This window comes from Olea europaea, unplaced genomic scaffold, assembly GCF_002742605.1.
Source record: "Olea europaea var. sylvestris unplaced genomic scaffold, O_europaea_v1 scaffold262, whole genome shotgun sequence".
Lineage (NCBI taxonomy): Eukaryota > Viridiplantae > Streptophyta > Magnoliopsida > Lamiales > Oleaceae > Olea > Olea europaea.
Window position 1 is genome coordinate 647,033 of NW_019244532.1, and position 1,576 is coordinate 648,608.

The window sequence follows — 1,576 nt, forward strand, 5'->3', positions numbered from 1 at the left end:
ACTACAGGCATTATTTCTTAAAGATTGTCCATATGCATACTATGTTCATTGTTTTGCCCATCGTTTACAACTCACATTGGTTTCTGCAGCTAAGGATGTCTCAGATATTAATTCATTTTTTTCTCATTTGGACAATGTTATTAATATGATTACATCATCTCCTAAGCGCATCAATGAGTTGAAAAGTGCCCAAAGAAAAGAAATTGAGCATTTGTTAGAAATTGGAGAACGAGAGTCCGGAAGTGGTGCTAATCAGATTGGTAATTTGCAACGAGCGGGAAGTACTCGTTGGTCTTCTCATTACAGCTCTGTAAAGAGTTTGATTGATATGTATGCTGCAACTTGCAAGGTGCTTGAGTATCTTAGTGATCATTCTCCAAGTACAAGATCTCGATCCGAGGTTGGTGGTGTATACAAAACCATAACAACATTTGAATTTGTGTTTATCTTGCATTTAATGCGTAGAATATTAGCAATTGCGGATGTTCTTTGTCAGTCCCTCCAAAAGAAAACTCAAGACATCTTAACTGCTATGAGATTTGTCCGTACTACAAAAACTATCCTTCAAGCATTGAGAGAAGATGACTGGGAAGAATTTCTTGAAGAGGTGAAGTGTTTTTGCTCAAAAAATGATATACATGTACCTGACTTTGATGGTTCGTATATGGTTGGTCGTTCTCGTGGTCGTGAGTATCCTACCATTGAACATCATTACCACTTTGATATTTTCAATGCAGCTATTGACTTTCAGATGATGGAGTTAGATACAAGATTTAATGAGACATCAATAGAGCTCCTTTCTCTCAGTACAGCTTTGGATCCAAAAAATTCTTTTGAATCATTTAATATGGATAATATTTGCAAGCTTGCAGAGAAGTTTTATCCTGAAGATTTTAAACAGCAAGATATTTATTGTTTGAAAGTTGAGTTGCAACACTATCAAAATGATGTGATTTCTGAACCTCGATTTCAAGTACCTACACTTTCTGATTTATGTCGGGAATTAGTTGCAAGCAGAAGGTCGGAGAGTTACGTCATTTTGACTAAATTGATTTATTTAGTACTGACACTACCTGTTTCAACGGCGACTGTGGAGCGAGCTTTTTCAGCAATGAAACATGTGAAAACGGAAATTCGTAACAAAATGGATGATGGTTTTCTTGCTGATTGTTTAACACTCAACATTGAACGAGAATTTAGTATGAATTTAGATCTAGATTCTATTATAGATGAATTTTATGCTGTAAAACATCGCCGAGTACAACTTCAATAGGTAACTTATATTATAAATTTTTCTTATTATATATAAATTTTATTCGTACATTAAATTTTTTAAATTTTTAGCCCATCGTAACAGTAGTTCCTGGCTCCGCCCCTGCCCTTAACAATGTTTGAACGAATCTTTCTGTTTCTTCTGTCTCTCTCTTGAGTGTCTCCATCATCTTTCCATCCCTCCATTCTCTGTGCCTGCCTTAATTCTATTATTAAATCACAATCAATATCCATTTTTGGTAGGCGGCTAGAATTAAAATATCATATTGGCCTTCATTTTAATTTTAATGCATTTTTTTAAATC

The 1,576-nt window shown here is 34.8% G+C and overlaps 1 protein-coding gene across 1 annotated transcript; it reads left to right on the plus strand.

The window, feature by feature from the left end:
* Positions 1–145: 145 nt before the first annotated feature.
* LOC111383151 (zinc finger MYM-type protein 1-like) lies at positions 146–1,273 on the plus strand. Its single transcript, XM_023007226.1, has one exon. The coding sequence runs from the start codon at positions 146–148 to the stop codon at positions 1,271–1,273; it is 1,128 nt and encodes a 375-aa protein (XP_022862994.1).
* Positions 1,274–1,576: the final 303 nt, after the last annotated feature.

What these genes read in the sequence shown, in the direction of transcription:
- LOC111383151 (XM_023007226.1), top strand. Translation starts at nt 146, where the DNA reads ATGATTACATCATCTCCTAAGCGCATCAATGAGTTGAAAAGTGCCCAA.